Source organism: Electrophorus electricus, chromosome 3, assembly GCF_041902795.1.
Source record: "Electrophorus electricus isolate QZ-2024a chromosome 3, ASM4190279v1, whole genome shotgun sequence".
Taxonomy (NCBI): domain Eukaryota; kingdom Metazoa; phylum Chordata; class Actinopteri; order Gymnotiformes; family Gymnotidae; genus Electrophorus; species Electrophorus electricus.
In genome coordinates, this window is record NC_137499.1 from 10,977,263 (window position 1) to 10,997,748 (window position 20,486).

Below are 20,486 nucleotides of genomic sequence, written 5' to 3' on the forward strand. Positions count from 1 at the left end.
CTTCATCTGAGCTTTCTGTAACTGACCACAGCTCCATGGCATCCTGGAATAAGCAGGAGGGTCCCACTCAGACCCCTGGACAAGCTGGGAGCACATGTAAGGTGGAAGGAACCAGTCCAAGAGCCCTGGAGCACCAGTAACAAGCATAGTCATGTTTATTAAAACGGTTGTCTTTTACATTTTTGTACATTCCACTTGCACTGGCATTGATGTACAAAGCAACAAACGATAATAAATACAGTATGTACAGCTGAGCACATGTGCATCTAAAAATTCTTGAGTCATTAGAAAGAGGCAGAAGCCCAACTGCACTTTTTGACCAGAGGACTGAAGTTCCGTGTTCTTTATAGGTAGTCCGGGACAGGAAAGTAGAAATTTAATTACATACGACCAGGATAACAGCTACGCAACAACCCCGAAAGAAGCTTCTTGGCCCCTGACGTTTTGAAGCATCGCAAACTGAACGAGGCATCGTAAGAGGCCAGGACCTGAAGCCACCTCAACGTCCACCCCAGTGGTTAAGACGACCAATAAAACTAGTGTATCTGGAAAAATGGGCCAGAGATTTTACATGTTGGAAACAAGTTGCACAAAACCCTACATGGGTCACGTGTGTTCTGATGGGAAAAGCCACTGGAAGGCATGTTTCAATGAATTTTTAATTAGTCTTGTTTCTTTGCTGTGGACATGTAGTTCATTGTTTCATTTATGAAAAGCTGAAATTTCATACAAATTCAACAGTAACTGGTGTTTATTTCCAGTTGAATATATTTGAGTTTTTTTCCCCCTTCATTTCTGAACAGCACCTTCTGCTGTGATAATGCTAAACCCCCAATAAACTGACCCCTATTGTGAGCCAGCGTGTGTTTCTTCTGGAGTAGAGCTGGTTTAGGAACAGTCCATGAGCCAGTAGCATTGTCTCTTCAACAGCAGATGAACGTCTGTACTGTTCCCAGGTCAGTCTCGGGTTGCATTAATATTGACAGTGTAGGCAGTGTTCGTTCTGTGTGCGAGATTTTCAAGAGGCCCTTCAGCAGGGCTGGTGTCCTAATCACACCCCTAATCTGGACCTGTCTGACTCCTTCAGATTAACATAACCCAAGCACCCCTCTAACAGTACACATGCACATCACATCTTGGAAATGTGACATCCTTTTCAAAAACACTCAAATAGCGGGTGCCATGTTATTTTGCAAGATCCCATCTCCTTTTTGACATTCTATACCTTAAAATTACAAATTCAATAAGAAAAATACTCATCACTTTGATCAGAAATTAGTTACAGTTTAGACTTGTTAAGACACAGGATGACAGATCTCAGACATGACCCTGTACACGTGGAGGGACCACAGAGGGGCTGATGGGAAGGGGCAGGTCTCTCACACACGCACACACGCGCACGTAATAACAAGTGCCAGAATCTGTCATCGTGTTCAACATGAATTCTGAAACAGAAGACCTCATCATGTCAAGATGACGTGTGCAGTCGTTTGCTGGGGACAGACACGTCTTCAGAGCAGGACGGTTCACATATCCTTCTCAAGATGTGCTTATCTTGAAACCAAAGTAATATGATTTATAGTATATACACCACACATATTACAATATAGTATTGTAACTGAATTAAAAGACTAAGTGTTTTCACAAAAGATGATCTGGTCATGAGTCCCTTTTATCCATATTATGTCTGCAGTTAAGTTTTATACAACTTTACCAGGACGACTTACTGATTCTGAAACTGCTACAGAAACGTCACTTTCACTCTGCGAGTAGAGATGAAAAGAACTTTGCTGTTAAAGTTAATAAAATGTAAAAAAAGCAAAGTCTTTTGCTTACAGCATTAACAAGCGCTTTTGTGTGCATGACGAGACTAAGACAGGAGCCTCTCTTTAACGTCCAAGCCATCAGTGGATACAGTGGTTTCATCGGATTTGGTAATGGTTAAATCGTTACCATGGAAACCACCCCGGACACTGTCACCCTGGATCATGACTCCTGCTGGATGACGTAAAGACATGCAGACTTCCAGTAGAAGGTCCTGAAGCATCCCACCAGACGCGGGACCCCACGTTACGGGGTACAGCGGTGGACTGAATCATCAACAGATCTCCAGAACTATAAAAAAAATAAACCAGCTCAACAGGATATCAGTGTTGAGAACACACACACACACGGAGTGGGGAGTGTGAATGAACAGGTTCTCATACACAATCACCCGCGCCCACACTTGCACACACCATCTCTACACCCCTCCCTCTCCTTTTACATGTACATGCATAAACCGGCCCTGATCACCGTTACCCACGATGCAGTGTCCATGCGCCTGTGCCTCAGACACCACCCACGTGCCCTTCAGCTGTCCGGGGGCGGGGCGGTCAGCTGCTGTTCCCCGGAGGGCAGCCGAGCCCTAGACGACTTCACGTGTGGTTGCTGGTGTGGGTGCGGTCTAGCCGCCGCTTGATGGGCGTGTCCTGAAGCTTCTGGGCGGCACAGTGGGTGTGTACGGGCGTGCCTCCGGGAAGGCACATGCACTCCGGATCCCTGAAGGTGTTGTGGCACAGATGGCAGCCCTTCTTCTCTGACATGAGGATGGGGCCACCCCGATACTTTAGCTGGGCGTGTGGGCGTGGCAGAGCGAGAGAGAGAGAGAGAGCGAGAGAGAGAGAGAGAGAGAGAGAGAGAGCGAGAGACACACATTTAGTGCTGTCCAGTCAGGTCACTTTCATGCAGCTTTTAAGAACAAAGGTGCAAGGAAATGGAGATTAATGGTAATGTTCATGTTATACTTTGGCAATAAAAATTCTGATTATATTTGGGAGTTGGGCAGGGGGGGGGGTGTCCTAGTAGTACATGACCATATGATGTTTGACACATTTTTTTAGTTCATCTGGGTAAAATCTTTTTCTTGAAATCAAGGGCAGCAGAATTCCAGCCTGAATGTCCGTTCACCTGCCGGGGCCACACCTACTGTGAACTCACCCTGTCACGGTGTAGCTGCAGGTTCTCCGCTCGGGCGAGCCCCAGTGCAACCTGGGTGGTCCGGCAGGCATGCACGCTCACCCTCAACGCCCCGCACAGGAAGGGGTGTAGCAACCCCAGAGACCACGCCTCTGGGAGGAGTTTTAAAACCTGCACTGCGTCGAAAACTTCGGAATGGCGGTTGAGCAAGTCCACGGCCTCCACAGCCCGCGGTCCACCAGGCATGTCCGGGTCGAGATATCTGCCCAGAAGATGGTGGTAGAGGCGGCGGCGATGGGCGTGGCCACGGGCCGCCGAAGCCCAGGTGCAGTAGTCCTCGGCGGCCGTGGTGTCTCTGAGCTGGTGAACCAGGATGTGCAGGGCTGTGTCATGCTCGTCCAGTTTACCGTGCAGTATGGCCCTTTCCACCAGCAACAGCTCTGAGTCCTGCAATTTACCTGTCACGACACACACACATCAGTATCGCAGAAGGCCAATATTGTAATAAGGTTCATCATACAATTGTGGCACCCCCAGAAGAGGGGTGGGGAGGAGGGAGGAGTCACCTAGCAGCAGCTGCACTCTGTACAAGCTGGACTCCCTCAGCAAGTGCTGCAGTTTTGTGCGGGCAGAGGCCAGGTGCTCCCGGGTGTCCGCAGGCCGAGACAGGAGCCCCAGCACCTGGTCGGCGTACAGCACGGCCAGGTGGGTGTGGTACTTCTCTCTCTGAGCGCGGGAACACACAGCGTATGAAGCCTGATCAACACTGACCACAGATCCTAACCAGGTAAGGGTCTATTTTTCAAAAACTTGGATAAAAGTACATCATTATTCTGTTTTAATATGCCACAAAGTGGAAAAAAAAAAAAATTATTATTTTTTTTAAAGCAGAAAAACCTGTGACAGTTGTCACAGAAGCACCGGCATTACCTCAGGAAGAGTGCACGACATACCTGAACTTTGCGCTCCAGCACCAGGTGCTCCAGGTACAGCAGGAGGGCTCTGTGGTGCTTCTGCAGGTACGTGATCACGTCATCTGCGTTCAGCAGCTCTTTGGAGATGGGCCTCTTAGTGAAAATCTGAACCCCAATCTGTAAGAAAGACAACGACACATGCACAAAGACTGACTATTTCAGTCGGCATTACCTGCTTGGTTTGCCAAGGTAATGTAAGGTAATGTAATAGTTAGATAACCTCTCCACAGCTAAGTTCTCACCGCACTGAAAGAGTCAGTTATTCATGAGGTAGTACCACAGCTGTTGAGACAATACTACACTACTGCAATTTAATTTGGACAGGTGCGGTAACGTGTGAAATGCGTGCAGATACGCGTGGGCACGGTAACACATGCCAACACGTATGGGCGCGTAACGCCTGCAACGTGTGCAAACGTCACCTTCTGGTCCTTCTGAAGGGCCCAGTCTGCATACTTCCACACCAGGTCCAGGTTGGGGCAGCGGCTCAGGAAATCCACAATGTACTGGAAGAGGTTGGTGCACGTGGGGTCACACAGGTCTCCATTAACCACTCGCACCCACAGCTGCAAATCATACACACTCACGTCACTGCTGAAGCGACACATCTCAGCAAGGCATTCCAGCTTGTCAAACTTGCTGCTGGACTGTAAACAGAAGCCTCGGAAACTGCTTTTACACCATCTTGGCTAACCATCAGCATCTAGACAGTTGGATTAGAGAGTATTCTTCACACAGGCAAAGCTAAGGTCAGCACTTCCTGTCTGGGCTGAGATCTTACCTGCAGTGCGACTGCATCCTGACCATTGTAGTGATAGAGAATCCCAAGTGCAAAGTACCTGAGAGCCAACAGAAAGGCCATTAGCCCGGAACGAACACACACACAGCTCAACAAGACCAAGCTACTGTTCAGCGGTAGCATTTATGAGCATTTTATCTATGCGCTGTCATGGCAACAGCAAGATTCTTCAAACATATAGAGTATTAGGACACCCAACCATCCATCAGTCTGCACATCAAATTAAACAAACGGAAAAACAAAACAGCGGCACCTCAGGGTTCAACTGTAGGGCCGATCACATTCTTACACCAGCAAATCCAACAGGGCAGCAAAGTACATAACCAGACAACCGTTGGTGATTTGATTACTGGCACCACAGAAGGTTACAACAGAAAAGAAGCCAATGTGCTTTAAGCATCTAGGCTGAGTTCAGAGCAACCTCAGTCTTCTGGTTAGTAACACCACAGCAGGATGAATACTTCAGGCCACATTTCATCTGAAGTGTTCACCATGGTGGTTTTTGTAACAATATGTAATAAAACAGAACAAACAAACCATTTTTTATACAACCTTTTTATTCTGTAAGAATGCTAAGAAAAAGGTTTTTGAATAACAAAGCACTACTGTAAACAGCTCTAGACAAGAGGCATGATATAGCCATAATATTTTCTAAATTGAGCCTTTCCTGCCGCTACAAGCATTTGTGTCGCCGCTGACCTGTGGTGCTTCTCCAGCCAGGGGGCGCTGTCAGCCAGCAGACAGGCATTCTCCGAGGCCAGCAGGTCCAGCAGGCTATCGTGACCCGCCTCAGCGTAAAGTTTCAGCAGCGCTGTGTCCACATCCTCGCGGAAGCCATTGGCGGCCTCGCCGGCTCGCGCCTCGCGCAGGTAGCCGATGAGGAAGTGCTTACAGCGCTCGACCTTTTCCGGGTCTCCCTGCGCCAGCTGGCTGAGGTCAGCGAACTCGTGCAGAGGAGGCTGGCAGCGCGTAAACGAGGACGAGGCGGGCAGCAACAGCGGGTACAGGGAGATCAGCTCACGCACGTCCAGCTGCCCTCTCCTGTCAGGCAGAGGGCACTGTGAGGAACCCACGTCTGTTCGTGGACGGCCACTACCCCGAGAACTTTGGTGGCCACCACATCCTGCCACACCTCATATGACAGCCAGGCATGTTGAAATGGGATTTGGAATAAAATCTGGAATGTGACGAGATCTACAGGCGTAGGGTTAGCATGACTTGTGCCTGGCATCAGATTTCAAACAATCTTCAACTGGCACAACGTGTCTCTTCTGTTTCCAGTGAATAAATTTTTAAATGCCAAGACATTTAATTACAAGATGATTGTCCAAATGGCATCAGCAAACTACCGAAGGAAAGCGTTTTTAATTTAGAAATTAGACGTCACATCACTCTCAATTCATCCTTAACAGTAAGAGGAAAGCATCAGACGCCAATGCGACACTGGAAGTCTGTGATTGTGTTATATTAGTTCCTGCAGCACTACAGACATGGTAGATTAAGTCATGGTCAAACATGTTTCTGTTCCTCTGTGGTTTATACAGGGACAGGTGCACAGAGGGAGATTAATTAACTGTTAATTAACTGCCTTCAATCAGCTTCTGGATCATCTGGGCATGAGTGGCATCTAACAGTGTTAATTACACGACACAATGAGGCACTTCATTCACCTAAAATGCTCTTTCGCTTCGGAGAACTGCAGCTGCCCAAACTGGATGAATCCTGCTTGCTGGAGAATTCGTTTGTGTAACATCTGGAGAGGAGGAGAGCGAGAGAGACATTCGTTCAGCGGTGGCGCAGATGGCAGGGCCGCCCCGTCGTGCCGCTTCCCGACGGATCACCTGGAACTTGTCTTTGGGAATGTTTCTCTGCGCGCCCTCCGTGAGGACAAGCGCCTCCTCCACGCGGCGGCTGGCCAGCAGGTCCTGGATCTGGGTCTCCAGGGGCAGAGGCACCAGCACGAACACTGCCTTTGTGGAGGCCAACAGCACCTTCCCTGAGAGATGCACAGACGAAGGAAGGCGTTAGCTGCACAGTTCCGCATACACACTGAGCAAATGACTGACCGTGTTCATCAAGACCTTTCAGGTGCTCTGGTTCTTGTGTGTCAGTACTGGATTTAGTGTTTTCAGTTCCAGGTTTCTGGATATGAAAAATACACGAGATTTTGCAACAAAGACAATGCAGGCTACAGAAAAGCCAACAAATGTTTTTTGTTCACTGGTACTAAAGTTGATAAGCCCGTGTGTTGAGTCATCTCGGGTGCTCTATGATGATTCTGAGCTCATAACCTCTATGCAAACTGGTGTAAACACCTCTGTAGACACTACTTCTGTCAATGAGCTCATACATGTGTTTAATTCTATAATATAAAAACACTGGAATGTTCCACTTGTACTAGCAGGCTACTCTGACTAAGGTCCTACTTAGAATGACTATTTTGTGTTTACATAAAGCAGAGTTTTCCTGGAATACCATCATATCCAAACGGTACAGCATCCGGTCCTACTGCACATTCGCCAGTGGGCTCAACCCCAGGCACGCCGTGAGCCGCAGAGGGGTACTACAGACTCCAGCCAGAGGAAGAGAGGTGGGGGAAATGAGAAAAATTCAAAAGTAGGTCAGCGGTAGATGACCTTGTGTGGCGGTACGACAGCAACGGCAGAGGTGCTCACGGTATGCAAGCCTTGAGCGAGGTGCTACGTTAATATAAAGGACCAGGCGTATTCAGAGAGGACACAGCAGGATGTCAGGCCTGATGGTGGAGGCACTCTGCACCAACAATGGTGACAAAGGCACAGCACAGGGCTCGCAAACCAACTACACTTAAGTCAAATGTAAACCAGTAGAAAGGTATTAGGAGATCAGAAAAGAGCTTACCACGCTAAGCCAAAAAAAAAACTGAGAATGACTTGCTACACCATCAAAACATGGGAAAATTAAACAGGGAGAAGGTGTCTTCTTTTGGCACTGAAATGTCTGGTACTTGCCCCCAAATTGTATTTGATCGTATTATATCTTGTATTTGATGGTATGATATCTTAGAGTACCTCTCAGTCTAGGATTCAGCACTCACTCTTGGTTTTGAAAGGATCTGGACTTATGGGTATTTTTGGATACTTTTCTGAGTAGACAGCTAAGCATTTTTCTAAAGACAGCACGATACCAGTTTTTCTGGTACCGATCTGATATAATATTGCCCAATATTGATACAGATCCAATATTTTTTCATTAAAAGCCACCATTGAGCTGTAGTTTAGTTGGGGAAACTGATATATCATATGCTATTTTACAGATGTCATGCATGGATGACAGATACTCTTATTATAAAATTACAAATTATAAAAAACTAAACAAAAACAATTATTACAAGACTGAAATATTAATTTTTTTCCTTCCATTGCCTTTCACTCAGTGTCTCTCTTGTGAGATGATGTTTACTGCCTTGGTCATCACCTGCTTGGTTCTCAAATTTACGCATGCACGCACACTCTTTCATTGTCTATGCTCAGTACATCTGCCTGACTCACTCACTCACTCCTGAAAGCTATGTTGTAGTTTGTCTGCATTTTGTCTGATTTCTGAATGCGACTAATTCCACATCGACTTAATAACCTTCTGTTTTTGTGAATTTCAGCGGTGAACTGCTGTTCTACACACCAAACACTAAGTGAGCACGCATGACAAGTACTATACACCAGGCACACCAATACTGGCTCTGGTTATGTCAGCTTTCTGCTGCTGTCTCCTTTTCACGGCCCTGAATTTCTTTAACTCAACGGTCAAACTGGAAACGTCACCGTTTATTTCTTTAAAGAACGGATTAATAGATCAATTCACAGCTGATCTTGGATATGGCAGTGCTAAAACACAATTTTGTCAACTTTAAATACTCCCACTAGTCTGTTCCCCACATTGTGCATCACACTGACAGCAATGGAAATCACACTGTGTGAGTGCCTGGATTTGCATCTGAATGTAACAGTTTAATTGTTATGGGAAGACAACGCTGCTTAAACTACAGCAGTCTACAAACTGTGCTCAAACAAGCCCAATTGTCATCATGTGACCTGCTAAAACTACTCTGGCTGTCATCACATGTGCTGCATTGCTGGAAAAGCACTGATGTGCTATTGTCATGCTGAGTTTGTGATGGTATTTGATTTGAAATTTGATATTGGCCCGATTCCGATACGGGATATCGGACTGGTGCCATCTCTACACTTTTGTAAGCCGCTCTAGATAAGAACATCCAATAAGAATGGGACCTCACAAAACTCGTCTGAGAGCTTTACTCCAGCTAAATATCCAAAAGGTTCGATCCCTAGTTGAAGGTTTGTGGTACTATGCCTTTGAGCAAGATACTGAACCTCACACTGCCAGCCACACACATTAATAGTTAAAGCAAAGCCACTGTGGAAAGCACCCTAGGGTCAGCGTAGCCAGGGCAGAGGACAGCAAACCCAGGCGTTTCATGTGGCCTATTCCATGGAGGCTCCACCCAACGTCTCCGTCACATTGCCCTCTCCTTTATGGAGCACACCCGTGCTCCACCACACACACCCCCTTCAACCACACTGTGCTTCACACCATCCCCTCACAGCCGGGGGTCCTCTGAACATGGCCACACTCCCATCCCACACCACAGCCTCCAACCCAGTTCCCCCACACATTTACCCCTCCAAACACACATCTACAGGGAACACCTGAGCATCTGTCTGGCAAGAGGATGTGTGGGGGAAAAAGAGAGAGAGAGACACAGAGAGAGAGAGAGAGAGAGACAGAGAGAGAGAAGCCCGTGGCAGGTTTCAAACCTTCGAAGTCCTGCAAGACGTGTCCCTCTCGGAAGGAGAGCGTCTGCTTGAGCTGCTGGTCCAGCATGCTGTGCACGGTGACGAAGCCCTCGTCCAGGGCCACCACGTAGGGGAAACACACAGCTGCAGCAAGCACGCCCTCTGACCAGCTTACCGGTGCGCGCTGGGATATGCCCTCTGCATTAGCAAACATCCCTGAGAAAAAGAGAGAAAGGGAGAGACAGTGAGAGAGACAGGCAGTGAGAAAGGGAGAGATAGTGAAGGAGAAAGAAGCTTGACTCGTCGAGCTTGGTCACTATGATGACATACACAGTGGGGAGAAAAGCCTGGTGTGTGATCAATGCCACACACACTCTACAAGCAGCAAACTCACCTGATAAAATGGTTAATTCACTATGCAGCACCCAAAAATCTTCTTTAAACCACACAGCTCTGAGAGGGAGCCTCTCTCTGACCCCAAATCGAGTTGTATCTTTAATGTCCTGAGTCAGTTTCACAATTAACTCACTTACCAGCAATAAAACCAGCATTTCATGCTGAAGCCACTGAATAGTGCAAGAGAAAAAGAGGCCAGAGATGAGATACAGCACCTCTAACAGAGAGGTTATGTCCCTGGCACGCTAAAGAGATGGCACCTCTAACAGAGAGGCCAAACACTAGACTGCCTCACAGTGCCAGGGGAGAAAAGGGTTATGAGAGAACAATGAGTTTATTTTTAAGATTCCATATTCAGACAACTGATCAGCAAAATCCCTGTCTTTCTGTGTCTAGCACTGCATGTACGAGCATTTAAATAGATGTCCTGGGTTCATGATCACCCCTGCGTTACTCCACTTGAGCACTGGTATGTATGAAAGGTCTATAGGGACTCTACAGGGCCGAGACTAACTCAGCTCTAACTAGGACTAAACTAAGTGGTAACTCACTTCAGGGTTATAGAGGCTGTGTGCCCTTATGGAGCTCTGCTGGATAACACTGCATTAAACATACCAGTCCCAGCAGAACATTAAGAACCACGTGGAGAAAACACTACAGTCAGAGATCCCCCATGAAGACAAAAACTCGCTCTCGCTATGGATGTTCGCAGGGGTTGAGCTCACCGAGGCCCCCTGGGGCGGCCAGGAGAAACTCCTCCCTGCCGATCCTCTTCACGATGGGCTTCCTCTCCTGGCTGTTGTAGGGGAAGAGATCCTGTGACACCCCCGTGCTGTAGTTCAGAATCATGTACTGCATGGGCAATGCCAGGCACAGGAAGTAGCCGTCCATCGCGAGCGCGCACGGCTGCTCAGGTGTGACCACTTCCTTCAGCACCTGCACGCGGTCCTCGTGCACAGTGCAGATGTGGACAGCCCGTCGCCGTGCCGACACAACCGCCATCTCCACGCAGAAGGCATCGCCCGTCACCGGGTTCTCGTTCACAGAGAACGCCGTTACGCCCCGGAGCTTTGCTCCACCGGATGGAACTGCTTCCAGTGTGAGCATGTCTACCAATGAGATAGCGGCGTCACAGAGGACCACGAGCCTGTCCAGGGCAGACGCCGCCTTGAGCTCAGCCGCCGGCTTCTTCGAGTTCAGCACCTTCTGCAGGAGCTTCTGAGTCCTGTAGGTGTGCCTGCCCTTGGCCGTGGTGCGCGCCTCCAGCAGGAAGTGATGCAGGACGCAGTCGCTGGTGCACACGTACAGGTGCTCGCCACAACACTCGATGCACTCCACGGCGGCGCGCGCCTTCTCGGCTGTCAGCTGCTCCCACTCCACGGCGGGCACGAGCTCGAAGGCCTTCACACTCATGCTGCCGTTCACATCTACGCGGACACACAGGTGGCACAAAGCACGCGCACGGTCATGAGCGCGCACTGGCTTCGAGTTTTAACCGCACGGGACGGTATTTAATGCTTCGTAATAAACGGGTGTATTAAAAAAAAAAGCTCGTTTCCATTCGGTAATGGACAAAGTGTTCCCAGAAAAGCAAAACAGGCTAACCAGCTAGCTGTAACAAGCGCCAACATCAACCTGTAGCACATCTGCACATCTTACCAGCGAGACGATATCAACGGTTCTACGAATTAGGCGTGTTATAGTGATATTATTGTGGTATTTTATATACTCTCGGCAGTGACGGTTTAAAGTGACTAGCTAACCTGCTAGCTGTCAAAACAGCCAGCGGCTAACATGCTAACTAACTGAACTAACCTAATTACCGTTTAACGGCTCGGTTAAATGTACCCCGTCTCACGGGTGAAGCCCCTACTATGAGCCACCAGGAGTTTATAAGACCTGAAGGTTCCAGCCGTTAGTCGATTTTACTGACATTTCTGTCCAACACATTAGCGTTAGTTGCTCGAGCCAGTGCTAGTACGCTAGCTAGGTTAGCTCACAGTAACCCCGAAGAGCCGCCCGCTCGTGGCTGATAACGGAGACTTAACTGCGGCGATGTGGTGGAGCCCTGTCGAGGTGCCACTCCCACACAGACATGCGGAGAAGAGACGGGCAGCGGTCAGAAAAGCCGTCCTTACCCCAGCACTGCGGCTCTGTGTGCGGACAGATGCGCTCCTCGGCCTCCCTGCTCCGTCTGAGGCGAGCTTCCGGCGCTGCGCCAGCCATATCCGGTCACGTGGTTGACGCTGCCGTTCGGAAGCGAGAAGTGTGACGGGCCCCTCTACGGACACGTGTACGTGCACGATCCGTTGTTCCCAGTAAGCGAGCTAGTGCTTGCTGATGGGAGAGTGGGATCACTTTTTACCATTCCTGTTTATCATTTTAGGCTGCCATAATCGTTTGTCCCGTGGGATGCTTTCCCAGTCTCATGAGCTGGCTGGTGATACCAGAATGGAACCGGCTATTCTTGAGGCTTATTTTATTGTGCCTTGGATGGTGTTCAATAAATACCTTCTTTTATTTTCTCTACCACCATGAATCTTGACTCTCATTGCCTGCTGAGTGTCTGAAGTTGCACGACTATTCTCATAGAAAATATTCCATGACACGGGTAAGGAGATTAATTTGCTAGACTTCATAAAATCATGATTACGAGTCCGATTTCCTTGGGATTAATTCCTATGGACACCACTAGAGGGAGCTACACGGGGACAGACTCACATGGGCCGCTTACATGTGGACACACCGACACAGGACCTATACACAGGTACAGACACCACTGGCTGCTTTCGCACACAGGAATGTGCAGTAAGAAGGTGTTTGTCCTGGTTTTGTCATCAGTTTCCACCGAACCATCGTCTTCAGTAAGATTAGGATGGCCGACTGCATGACCCTCCCGCTGTGAGCACATATTCATATCTTTCACTGAAAACAGTCAATTTTAAAGGCTTTAAATACTTTGGCTTATTCATATTTCAAATGAAAGAAATAACTGATGATTCAGGCCTCTTAAAGAATAAGATCACAGGTCTTGCTGTTTGGGGTTATTTTATTGATAGACACTGCATACAGAAACTCTGGAATTTTTAGTACTCAACTGTTTGTTAATTTCTATGTCACTTCTTGGAAATCTGTATTTGAACTTTCACGCATCTTATAAAACATTTTTGTGTTTGGCTGCTGTCCTAGCCTTGTATATCAATTTATACTGGTGCGATGATGATAAAATAAACAGCTGAACAAGGAATAAAGAATAAAACTGCCAAAGACATTACTATTTAACTGTAATATTTGAAGAAACTTTGGTTAGGCTAAAAATAATCTGGGGTAAGATGTAAATAGCCAGATGTTTTTAACCAGATGTTTAACCAGATGTTTTCGTCCGCTCAGACGTCCTTGCCACACTCGGGACAGAGGATGTCATCCCTCTCAGTCAGGAAGCCGCGGCCCACCAGCGACACGGAGCACTTCTTACAGTTGAAGCAGCCGTTGTGCCACTGCCGCTCCTCAAAGGAGACGTACTTACTGCCACCCAGGCCTGCGGATAGCATGATGGGTCAGAACAGACCCGGTCAGACCCAGTCAGACCCGACCAGACCGTCAGACCCTATTAAACCCAGTCAGACCTGACCAGACCCAACCAGACCGTCAGACCCTATTAAACCCAGTCAGACCCGACCAGACCCTTTCAGAACCAATCAGTCAGGTCCAGTCACACCCAGCAGGAAAAATGCAAAACATTCATCATTGCTAATGCAATGACAATAACGTCCTTAGGGTCACCACAGCAGTGACCCCACACACAGACTCCTGTGTTGGTGGGACAGTCTATGTCTTTCTGACATATCCAGCTGCCAGGTTCCTAACTTATTGAATTTTCCAGTTCTGTCTTCTGTGTTTACTTGGAGCTCTAATAATTGTACAGTATCATAACGCAACACTTGGCTACACTTGTGTCATTGCCCAGTACGTTGTCCCTGAGAACATCGTCGTGTTCTGCACTTTCTGTCCACACTTTGAAGGAACATTTTTTCATTTCAATATAATTGTATATCACAAAGTCCTACTTGTGTTCAGTGTAGAGTTACAGTGTAGAGCATGTAGACTCGATTTACATGAGACTGAGGCGTGTTTAGCTGCTTAAAGAATACCTTACCTGTCAGAAAAGAGCCCAGAGCATTTATGTGCATATACGTGTGTTCGTCTCTGTTTGCACACGTACGTGTTTGTGTCTGTGTGTGAAGAATGTGGGGGAGTGTCCATACCACTGATAGGACTGGTACAGGACGCACACTTCTTGGCGTAGAGGCCACAGAAACAGCTCAGGCAGTATGGGAAGTCGTCACAGGAGGTGAAACGCTGGCCAGACAGCGGCTCCTTACAGCCAGTGCACAGGAAGCAGTCCTTATGCCATGGCTGATCGTGGTAGGTCACGCCCCCAGTGGCGATTGGCTGAGAGGAAACATAAGAGGGAGGAGTTTATGTTCATGTTCTTCACACAGGTGTGATGACTCAGTGGGTTAATGTGGGGGCTCTAATGCTCGTCAGCGCCACCTTTTTGCAGTGGACGCACTGCATGGCGAACTGCTTCTGGTAGCAGGGCACGCAGAAGATTCCACCGTCCTTGGGGATGAAGCTCTTGCTGCCGATGGGCTGCTGGCACCGCCGGCAGGTGAAGCACGTCTCGTGCCAGCTGCTGCCCTGGTGCTCCAGCTTCCTGGAGCCTGGGCAAGGAAAGGCATCAATTAACATCAATTAAAATACTGAAATAACAGAAATGACATAGTTAGTGATGACACAACAGATGACAGTGATGACAAAACAGAGATGACAGTTAGCGATGACATAACAGAGATGACAGTTAGTGATATAACAGATGACAGTGATGAAAATCAGAGATGACAGTGATGACAAAACAGATGACAGTTAGTGATGACATAACAGAGATGACATAGATAGTGATATAACAGATGACAGTTAGTGATGATATAACAGTGTTATATCATCAAAGTTAGTGACTAGGTCCCAACTAGTCAGCACCTCCTCACCACCTCCTTGGCTCCGCCTACTCAAGTGCTCAGCACTGCCCATCAACCCTTCACCTACTCTAAGAGCATTCGGCCCTGCCTACTCACTGACCGCTTGGCCCCGCCTACTCACCAGGCATGATGGTTGTCTTGCACTCCTGGCACTTGGAGGAGTACTGGTTGGAGAAGCACTCAGTACACAGCAGCTGCTCATCTCTGGTGGAGAAGGGCTTGTCCGCCAGCAAGCACTCACAGTGGAAGCACTGGAAGCAACCTTCATGCCAGTGACGGTCCTTGTACGACAGGTCCTGCATGGGTCAGCACACAGACACACACAAAACAACATGAAACATGAGACTGATCTACAGGATCTGCAGGTTCAGAAGAGGGGCACATTTACAGGGTTTAGTGGGATTAACACTGTGCACTAACCCCAACACTGTGCACTAAACCCTAACCCTAAGCACTGTGCACTAAACCCTAACCCTAAGCACTGTGTGCTAACCCTAACAGTGTGTACTAACCCCTAACCCTAACAGTGTACACTAAACCCTAACCCTGTGCACTAAACCCTAACCCTAACCCTGTGCACTAAACCCTAACCCTAACCTTGTGCACTAAACCCTAACCCTAACCTTGTGCACTAAACCCTAACCCTAAAACTGTGCGCTAACCCAAACCCTAACCATGTGTCTGGTTTTAAGGAGAGCTGCACCTGTTCTGCCCACTGGGACACCGTGATCTCTTAGAACTATCCACCTCCTGTGGACCTGGGCGATCGGCCCACAGACCAAATATAGAAGTCCTTAATCCCAGACCCTACCCATCTAAACACTGATCCACGCCAACACACTAGACCAAGAATACCCTAGACATTGGTTTCAAATGAAGGTAGCACTGAGCTGAGCTGAATGAAGTTACATCAGGATTTGTTCCAGGCTACCTTAAATGAAAGCATCACAGGATCAGTGGAGGCATGTGTTGAGGAACGTACCCTGCTGCTACAGCCAATGGGCTTCTTGCAGTTCTCGCAGGTGTTGGAGTAGAGGTTCTCATAGCACCTGACACAGTAGGGGTGCTCCTCCCGCAAAACATACCTGTTCCCGAACAGGGACTCCTTACAGTAGTGACAGTCGTAGCGCTCTGCCATACTGAAACAGAATGAGGAAAGTGCTATCACATCCCTGCCTAACTACAGGACAGAGTAATGCCCCAGTGCTTCTGAACACAAGCGAGAGCTGCATGTGCTACTGTGCTGCAGCACAGTATTCAAAGACACAGACTGCGTGGAGGAGAACCCACAGGGTTCTTGGCAGTGAGCGCTGCTCTCCCATTGGCTGGAAGGTGGATAGATCAGACCTTCTAAAGCAGCTTCCGGAAGCATGTGAGAGTGACATCAGCAGCTGTTGCATGTCCCCCTGAGGTAAGCCTACCCCTGTCCCTCTGTGATCCCCTGGGACAGCGTCCAGACCAGCAGAGATGAACTCTCACTGCACCCTCTGTCTCTGACATCAAGCTCCATCCAGCGCGGCATGCCATATGTTCTGTGGTCCATAGAGTCAGTGCACTGCCCAACATCACTCATACTCATCACAGGAGACGGGTTTCAGACTGCGCTGAAGGTGGGTGGATTATTAACTTTGGCCTCGTGGTGTGGGAGTGGAGCCGCAGTGGAACTTTCTGGAAACTTCAACCTGCTGTTCTCATGTTTTGCTCCTGGATTTAGGCCCTCAGGTACCCGACACCCTCCGAGGGGCATCGGGATGAGATGACAGGATGAGCCGCTCTGAAACGTAGAGATCTTTGGCAGACTCTCTCATTCTCATGGTTTTAAAGTCTCTGGCGGGAACGAGAAGGGCCATCACTCCAAACATATCTACACTAATCCCCGCTGACACTGCACACACCAGAGCTCGCCTGGTCACTGCCTCTCAGACCTGGTTTATTTTAACCTGTTATTCAAAGATGACACTAAATTCATATCGTACGTACTGGATCGCTCAGAATTCCCAGAGTTTCTGAACAAAGTGTAAATTCACACAAGGGTCGACTATTGTTGTGAGCAGACTCAAGATAGTCAGAGAGAGAGAGAGAGAGAGAGAGAGAGAGAGAGAGAGAGCATGAGAGAGAGAGAGAGAGCTCGTCAGACCTGCTGGCTGAATGGTGCCTCTTTTATGTCTTCAGCTGCACGCCTGGTGCCAGTGATGGGCACGGGATCTGACAACGTTGCCGTGGTGCCAGCTGTCTCTCCCTCCTCTACCTCTGACCATCCCAGTACTGACACACCCAAACCATTCAGTCTCACACACACACACACACACACACACACACACACACACACAGCCTGCAGGGGCACATGACACAGAGTGCTAATTAAAGATGAGAGGGACCTCAAAGGGTACTTTGGAACCAGAACCCAGAGAAGCAGAGACAGATGGTTACACACACACACACCACAGTCCACGGAGCCTGAGCACACAGCTGAAAACAGATGACCAACCTGCCTCAGAGAAGAGTTCAACCACGGGGTGTGTTTCCCCAAACCTGCCTTAGAGAAGAGTTCAACCACAGGGTGTGTGTCCCCAAACCTGCCTCAGAGAAGAGTTCAAATCACCCACCTCAGTCTAGCTCATATGCGCCGCTGCTCTCATGCAGATGTGGGGGCCTCACCCATTTTCTGTTCAAAATGTAAACATTCACCCCGCTCTGTATGGTACGGCTGCGAGCAACTCACCAGCCTTGCTAGACTCGACGGTAACAGACTTTACAACTAGTGTGGGGCCACTGTTTAAATAAATAGTTCATAAGTGAATAAGTGTATAAGTGAACATGTGAAAGTAAATGTTGAGATGAGAGTGGTAAACTGATTAGCTTGATAAGAGACACCAGTAGTAGTGTGGTAACCAGTAGTAGTGTGTAAACCAGTAGTAGTGTGGTAACCAGTAGTAGTGTGTAAACCAGTAGTAGTGTGTAACCAGTAGTAGTGTGGTAACCAGTAGTAGTGTGTAACCAGTAGTAGTGTGTAAACCAGTAGTAGTGTGTAAACCAGTAGTAGTGTGTAATCAGCCATGAGTCATGAGGGGGGATTAAGAGTAGCTCTAATAACCCAAGAGGTGAGACGAGACAAAAAGAAGAGAAAGAAGAGAAAAAGAAAGAGAAGAAGAGCGAAGAAAACGAGAGAAGAGAAAGACGAGAAGAGAAAAAGAAGAGGTGAGGAGAGAGGCATTCAGGCAGTGTGATGCCCCTACCTGAGTTCTGCAGTGTTTCTCCCTGCTGTCCTGCTGCCTGGTGTCTGCAGCTGCCCCGGAGGCAGAGGGGCAATACAGCCTCTGCTCTTTATTGGATTACTCCCCCTACAGGAAGAGCAGTGGGGTGACGGGGGCAGGCGGGACTTTATCAGGAACTATAAATACAGAGGCATGGCACGGAGGCCCGAGGTAACCCTCGGGCACGACCACTTATGGAAGAGAGGAGGGGACACACTAGTGCTCGTCAAGGATCTGCCAGTCCACCAAACCTTTTTGCAATACAAGATGTCCAATAACACGGGGTTATACAGACCAGAAACCCTCACAGATGCAGTTCTTATCTGCAGCCTCGTAAAAGCTCGTACTCACACTCACTCAGAGGAGATGTGAGGCCAGGAGTCTGGACATCTGCCCCGCGGACGTCTGCCCGTGCCCTCTCCACGCCCCACACAATGACACGATGGAGCTCTAACCAGAGAATGCTGGTGTGGAGACTCAGCTCACCACCTGCGGTCACCGTGGCTGACCAAACATAGTGGTGCCTCCCTTTAGAGAGCAGAGAGGCTTACAGAGCATGGGGGGCCTGAACAATCCCTGGACAGTCCTAGGAGGTAGCAGCATTGCTCCTGATCTTTCAAACAGCAGTTCTGCTGCATGTGTACCAGGGTGGGTGGAGTGTGGTGGATTAGTAGATGATGTATTAGATGATGTCTGCCTGGTCACCATGGTCACCCTTTCCCCCCCAGCACTTTCTCACATAACGTAATCAGAGGCTTGGGGACATTCTTCTAGCTGTCACCCAGTAGGACCTCAGACCTTGAGTCCATTGTCAATTGACACATGTCCCTCCGCCAGTGTTCCTCAGGCATTCTGTGCATTTGGATGGCTAGCAGGGTCTTCATTAAGTCTTCGGATTTCAGGATGTCCCAAGGGGTCATCATAAATCATCGCTCAGCAGTTACTGCTGGATGCGTGTGCTGGGAGGTAGCTTCCCTCTACAAGATAAAGGGTGGTTGTAGACGATTATTAGTGCCCTGCTTTATGATTTTTCAGAAATTAGAAAACGCTAAACATGGAAATAAAAAAAACAAAAACTTCTTGGTCAGAGGAAAAGTATGATACAATAATAATGATGACTACACAAGTATAACCCACAGGTCAAATCAAGTTAATCATAATTCACATTATATTTCACAGCTGTGGGCTTTAAATAAGGAGATTACGGGTTACTGATTCAGTCCTAAACTACAAGAATACTTGCATATAGTCCAGAAGAGATATAATCTAGACGCAATATAGTCTAGAAGCCCACATAAATATAGCTAAACTTCAGACATACCCTCAGAGTCACTGTTCTCCACTGACAGCAAGCAGAAGAGTTATTAGTGTCTTAATCTTTTTCCTACATACCAAGGGGCGTCATATGCTAGTGAAACGTCTGCCACACTGATCACACTGATGAAGTGCATGATCAGTATGGCTTCAGAGCGGAGGCTCCAGTGCACATGCCCTCTAGCACACCTGGATTAGACGCGAGTCTCTGCCCAGAGCTAAGGCCAAAATAAGAATAGTGGTGTCAGGTGCAGCTCGAGCCCGGCATGTCGAGGTCAGGACAAACCCCCCCAATCACTGCCAGGGCCTGTCAGCGCTGTCGGATCAGGCAGATGGCACACGTCATTGAGCCTGGAGTCCACCTGTGTGTAGTCCAGTTCTCACTGCAGTGACCTCTGCCTGTGTGACCTTAATGTCCAGTTTATCATTTCCTACATCCTGTCATTATATTATTCTGTATCTTTTGCTAAGTTGTGGCTGGTTTTCTGTTCACGTTTTAAATAAATGTCCTCCCACGTGACATTACCCTCTGTCTCCTGTTCATCACACACGACTTCTCCATAAAACTCCATTAGCATCTAATTAACCTCTTCATCATAGGCACTTACAGCTGACAGAGTGGGCCGCTGAAAAACCTATTTTATAAATTAAAAACAGCACAATGACAAGATGTTCTCGGCAGAACCTCACGTTTCCCAGTTTAAATAAGAAAAATATTAATCAAACCAAATCACGAGTGTGTATCTAATCTTCGTGCTAACCTAACATCAGATCCCACAGCAGCATATAGTTATTATTACAATTTTCTAACTTTTACTATTAGGTACGTAGCTGCGTACCTAACGGGTTTTGCCTACTAAGCAGAATTCAATTTCAACATCATCGATTCCAGCGTGTCTTCGGAAACGGGCGGAAACAGCGGCCTCTGGTGGCGAAACGGTAAAATGCTCGTCAGACTC

The 20,486-nt window shown here is 48.1% G+C and overlaps 2 protein-coding genes across 6 annotated transcripts; both read right to left on the reverse strand.

The window, feature by feature from the left end:
- Nucleotides 1-131: 131 nt before the first annotated feature.
- On the reverse strand, nt 132-12,152 carry tgfbrap1 (transforming growth factor, beta receptor associated protein 1). 2 transcript variants are annotated; one of them, XM_027004668.3, is made up of 12 exons: nt 12,059-12,152; nt 10,646-11,347; nt 9,546-9,740; nt 6,573-6,727; nt 6,402-6,484; nt 5,431-5,772; nt 4,714-4,771; nt 4,355-4,498; nt 3,912-4,049; nt 3,525-3,684; nt 2,980-3,416; nt 132-2,612 (listed from the first exon to the last, which is right to left on the reverse strand). In XM_027004668.3, exons 1-12 carry the CDS (start codon nt 12,144-12,146, stop codon nt 2,418-2,420), a joined length of 2,697 nt encoding a protein of 898 aa, XP_026860469.3. In that variant the 5' UTR covers nt 12,147-12,152; the 3' UTR covers nt 132-2,417. The 2 variants fall into 2 exon arrangements, with proteins under 2 accessions (XP_026860469.3, XP_081566354.1); XM_081710228.1 differs by having other exon boundaries at nt 11,969-12,152.
- Nucleotides 12,153-12,951: 799 nt separating this feature from the next.
- On the reverse strand, nt 12,952-18,351 carry fhl2b (four and a half LIM domains 2b). Of its 4 annotated transcripts, XM_035524688.2 has the most exons (7): nt 18,196-18,263; nt 17,097-17,291; nt 15,942-16,098; nt 15,081-15,255; nt 14,475-14,644; nt 14,186-14,372; nt 12,952-13,458 (listed from the first exon to the last, which is right to left on the reverse strand). In XM_035524688.2, exons 3-7 carry the CDS (start codon nt 16,095-16,097, stop codon nt 13,307-13,309), a joined length of 840 nt encoding a protein of 279 aa, XP_035380581.1. In that variant the 5' UTR covers nt 16,098; nt 17,097-17,291; nt 18,196-18,263; the 3' UTR covers nt 12,952-13,306. The 4 variants fall into 4 exon arrangements, with proteins under 4 accessions (XP_035380581.1, XP_026860523.2, XP_081566357.1 ...); XM_027004722.3 differs by lacking the exon at nt 17,097-17,291 and having other exon boundaries at nt 18,196-18,351; XM_081710231.1 differs by lacking the exon at nt 15,942-16,098 and having other exon boundaries at nt 18,196-18,283.
- Nucleotides 18,352-20,486: the final 2,135 nt, after the last annotated feature.

Excerpts from the sequence above, each read along its gene's own strand:
- tgfbrap1 (XM_081710228.1), bottom strand. The coding sequence starts at position 12,146 with ATGGCTGGCGCAGCGCCGGAAGCTCGCCTCAGACGGAGCAGGGAGGCC. Across the intron at positions 9,741-10,645 it reads GGCCGCCCCAGGGGGCCTCG|GGATGTTTGCTAATGCAGAG; the intron begins GTGAGCTCAACC and ends TCTTTTTCTCAG. Across the intron at positions 2,613-2,979 it reads TGCAGCTACACCGTGACAGG|CTAAAGTATCGGGGTGGCCC; the intron begins GTGAGTTCACAG and ends CCACACGCCCAG.
- fhl2b (XM_027004722.3), bottom strand. The coding sequence starts at position 16,097 with ATGGCAGAGCGCTACGACTGTCACTACTGTAAGGAGTCCCTGTTCGGG. Across the intron at positions 15,256-15,941 it reads CCATTGGCTGTAGCAGCAGG|GACCTGTCGTACAAGGACCG; the intron begins GTACGTTCCTCA and ends TGACCCATGCAG. Across the intron at positions 13,459-14,185 it reads CTGTACCAGTCCTATCAGTG|GCCTGGGTGGCAGTAAGTAC; the intron begins GTATGGACACTC and ends TGCTATCCGCAG.